This window comes from Phyllostomus discolor, chromosome 12 (genome assembly GCF_004126475.2).
Source record: "Phyllostomus discolor isolate MPI-MPIP mPhyDis1 chromosome 12, mPhyDis1.pri.v3, whole genome shotgun sequence".
NCBI lineage: Eukaryota > Metazoa > Chordata > Mammalia > Chiroptera > Phyllostomidae > Phyllostomus > Phyllostomus discolor.
In genome coordinates, this window is record NC_040914.2 from 27,710,508 (window position 1) to 27,714,817 (window position 4,310).

The following is a 4,310-nucleotide window of genomic DNA, read 5'->3' on the forward strand; positions in this document are numbered from 1 at the left end:
AAGAAAACAAAAAAAACAAGCCTTTCATTATACCTGGCAAAGAGCAGTCATTTCAACATCCCATCAATTTCAGAAGTTCTTTGGGAGGTGGCTTATATTCTCCTGTCCTGTGATGTCCTCAAATTCCAGAGTATATCTTATTTTCAATACTGTTCAATGTGGATAAGCCCTATCCGAATAGCTCAATAGCCACTCCAGGCTACAGGCTGCCACAGGAGACACTCAGGTAGCCCTGGCCAGGTGGCTCCATTGGTTTGGTCGTCATCCTGTATTATGGAATGTTGAGTGTTGAGCTCCACTCAGGGTGTGTACAAGCAGCAACTGATCTCTTTCTTCCTCTCTCCATCCCTCCATTTCCTGTCTGTTCCAAAACCAATAAAAACCTGTCCTTGGCTGAGGATTGAAAAAAAAATTCACAAGTAGAGTAGAGACCATCTCACCACCTAACTTACAGCCCCAGGATGGATCTTCTCTTCATGCTAACTAGCATTTTAATATCAAAAATTCCAGGCCATGAGCTATTGATGTTTGTACTTGGATTGCATCTTGATTGCCTGGGAGTGGTAAGTGCAGATCCCTATTCATAGAAACAGGGTGAAGTCCCAGGACCCATCATTCCTTGTCACTCACTGTGTTCTAACCGCCTGTCCCTTTCCCCAGACAGTGGCCATGGCCCAACACTTTAAAGACACAAGCAGTTGCTACATCTGTCTGACCTACATGGCAAACCCTGTGAGCTTGAAATGTGGGTTCATTTGCTGCCTCAAGTGTGTCAACTCACTGCCGAGGGGCCCTGGAGGACAAGGTGTTATGTGCCTCACCTGCTCCGAAGTTTCTCAGAAGAGTGACATCAGGCCCAAAAGCCAGCTGGCCAGGCTGGTGTCAGAGGTCAGGGTGCTGGAGCCCCAGCTGAGAGCCATCCTGAGGATGAACCCAAGGATGCGCAGGTTCCAAGGTGAGATCTGGGGCCACCAGCCCCCACCCTGTGGGAAACAGCCGCTTGTCAAAGCCTTCCAGTCAAGGTGCTTTACCTGGGTTCTGGCACCTCAAATGTTCATTCTTTCCCAATGTGCCAACCTGGAAGTCTGCATTAAAACCATCTGTAGGTTTTCTTTGTTTTTTTAAGATTTTATTTATCTATTTGAAGAGAGGGGGAAGGAAGTGAGAGATGGTCAGAAACACTGATACAAGAGAGAAAAATCTATGGATTGCCTCTGGTAAAGGTACTGACACAGAACCCAATCCACAATTGTCCCCATGTCCTGACCAGGAATAAAACCAGTTTCCTGTTCTTGGCAGAACATCTCTCAACCAAGCCCCACAAGTCAGAGCCATCTGTAGGTATTCAAGAAAATGTAAGATTTAGCCCTGCCTGGTGTGACTCAGTGGACTCAGTGCCAGCCTTAGGAACCAAAGGGTCACCAATTCTATTCCCAGTCAGGGCACATTCCTGAGGTGTGGGCCAGGTTCCCAGTAGGGGGCCCGGGAGAGGCAACCACACATTGATGTTTCTCTCCCTCTCTTTCTCCATCCCTTCTCCTCTCTCTAAAAACAACAAAAAAAGAAATTTTTTAAAAAGAAAAAAAAAAGGACATAGTCATGCTCTTGACCTGTCCTATCCAGTATTTTCCATAGCCACACTGGGTAGCTGGTGGTCACTTGGAACTGGAGGTTCATGGAGTAGAAATTTGATTGATTAAGTAGAAATCTGAGGCTGGGTTTTACATAGACTGTACTCCTGAAGTCCATCCTTCTTCATTCTTAACTATTTTTAATGTGTTTGTAAGCCATTTTCATTTTTAAATATGTTTGAATTTGATTACTGAATTACTGTTGCCACACAACATTACAGTAGTTTAAAAGTACAGCGTAGTAATTAGATACTCATATACCTCCAGAAGTGATTCCCCATGATCAGCCTAGTCCCCACCTGGCACCATGCACATTACCCCAGTATTACTGACTGTATCCCTGTGCTTCCCACTACGACCCTGGGCCTGTTCTGTCACTTCCCATCTGTACTTCCCAATCCCTTCCCCTGATTTACCTCATGCTCCAAACCCCTCCCATCTGGCAAACATCAATTATTTTTAATGTTTTCAACTCTAGTTGCATTCAATATTGTTTTCTGTTGTACACCAACTGTAACTGAAACTTAAAAAATTGTTTTAAAAATTAATAGCCCTGGAGCTGGCTGAGTTGGTTAAAGTGGTTCCTGGACACCACAAGGTTGGAGGTTCGATTCCCGCCAGGGGGCGCACGTGAGGCAACCAATGAATGTCTCTCTCCTTCCCAACACCTCCTTCCTTTCCTCCCTGTGCAAAATCATTAAAAACATATCCTCAGGGAAGGATAAAAAATTAAAATTAAATGAAAAACGGAAAAAGAGATAAAGAAACAAAACAGGGAGCGAGGAGTCTTTATTCAGGAAGGTTTCTTTCTGAGGCTGCACCAACCCCATCCAGGGATCACCTTAGACGCGCAGCTCTGCGCCCGATTCAGAGTCGGAGGGAGGCGGAGCTGCTGCACAGGGTCCTGTGCTCCGCGTTTGTGCCCTCCCGGTGCTGCCCCCTGGAGCTGCGGTCCAGGTTCCTACTAAAATGTCAACCCGTCCTAATGTCGGGACTCCTAGAAAAAAAATATATATAAACACATATATTTACAAATATATGTACAGATTTACATATTTATATATTAACATATAAATATATGTATATGCATATATAATCTTAATATAATTTAGAGAGAGAGAGGAAACAAAGCTTTGATGTCAATTTTACTCTGCAGTAAGTACAATATTCTTCGTTCTTTGAAATGCCTAGTTCAGGTGTATGCGTGGACAGAATCTGTGATGACTTTATGCTAATTTTGAAAACATGCAGCAGTCACGGTCTCTTTTTCCATGCGGGGTCCACACTAAAGGGAAGAAAAGTCCTTCATCAACTAAGCAACGAGATTAATGTAGAGAGAATGCCTGTCATGATCAAGGGCCAGTTCCAGTGATGACAGTTCCTTGTGTCCATGAAATCTGATGTAATCGGGAACCCGGGAAGTTCCCCCAGGAAAACCCGAGGTGTGGAGTTGAAGACGAGAAAGTGAATGAGTCACGTGGGCCCCTGACGTGGGCCCGAGGGGTGGCGACAAGGCTGAAGGATGATTTCTCTTCTACAGTGGACGTGACCTTGGATGTGGACACGGCCAACAACCACCTCTACATCTCCGAGGACCGGCGGCAAGTCCGCTGCGTGTACGAGGAGCAGAAGCGCAGGGTCTGTCCTGAGAGGTTCAGCGCCTCCTTCTGTGTGCTGGGCTCCCCGAGGCTCACGTCCGGCCGACACTACTGGGAGGTGGACGTGGGGACCAGCACAGAGTGGAACCTGGGCGTCTGCAAGGAGTCTGTTCCTCGGCACGAGGAGGTCGACCTTTCTTCAGAACGTGGATTCTGGACCATGAGCTGCAGGGAGAAAGAAAGGTTCCTGGCCAGCACGAGGCCGCTGACAGTTCTCATGGTCAGTCCCGGATTAAACCGCGTGGGCGTTTTCCTGGACTTGGAAATGGGGACCATTTCCTTTTATCACGTGGGCGATGGGACCCATATTTTTACGTTCCCCCCAATTTCCGTGGCAGAGCCCCTCCGTCCGTTTTTCGCTCCTGGGACTCCCGCGAAGGATGGTGGGAGCTTCATGACGCTCTGTCCTGGGTTCAGTCCCAGCGTGGCCAGTGCAGCTGGGCAAGGCTACGGGGCTCTGAGCACAGCAGGTACAGATGCACCCTGTGTGCCCACAGCCATGGACACCAGCCCCTCCGATGCTGACCCAGCGCCCTGAAAACATGGGACAGCTGTGAATTCCAAACACAAATTATGGGGAACTTCCACTTCCCATATTAACTCCTCGCATGGTTGTTTGGTGGGAGGCTTCCTTCATAATTGTCCAATAAATATGTTTTGAGCATTCACATCAATTGCCAAATGTTTTCCTTTTCATTTACTAAAAGATCAACTGCATGTATCAGGGAAGTTGTAGACAAAATAAAAATAAGGATGTGAGCCAACAGACTGAATAATTGTCTCTGCGATAAGAAACCAGACCTACAGAAACAGTTCAAACAGGGATGTGGCCTGGCCAGGGTGGCTGGGTTGATTGCAGTGTCTGCCCACGCACCAAAATACCACAGGTTTGATTCCCAGTCAGGGCTTGTGCCTAAGGAACATAAGGAAGGCAACCTGACTGAGCTTTCTCTCTCTCAACAACAGGAGATGTGTATGTGTGCCATTTCCTCAGCTACTGAGAAACACATTAGTTTCAAGT

The 4,310-nt window shown here is 46.9% G+C and overlaps 1 protein-coding gene across 1 annotated transcript; it reads left to right on the forward strand.

The window, feature by feature from the left end:
* Positions 1-607: 607 nt before the first annotated feature.
* LOC114510785 (ret finger protein-like 4A) lies at positions 608-3,917 on the forward strand. Its single transcript, XM_028529270.2, has 2 exons — positions 608-955; positions 3,172-3,917. Exons 1-2 carry the CDS (start codon positions 670-672, stop codon positions 3,825-3,827), a joined length of 942 nt encoding a protein of 313 aa, XP_028385071.1. The 5' UTR covers positions 608-669; the 3' UTR covers positions 3,828-3,917.
* The last annotated feature ends 393 nt before the right edge of the window (positions 3,918-4,310 follow it).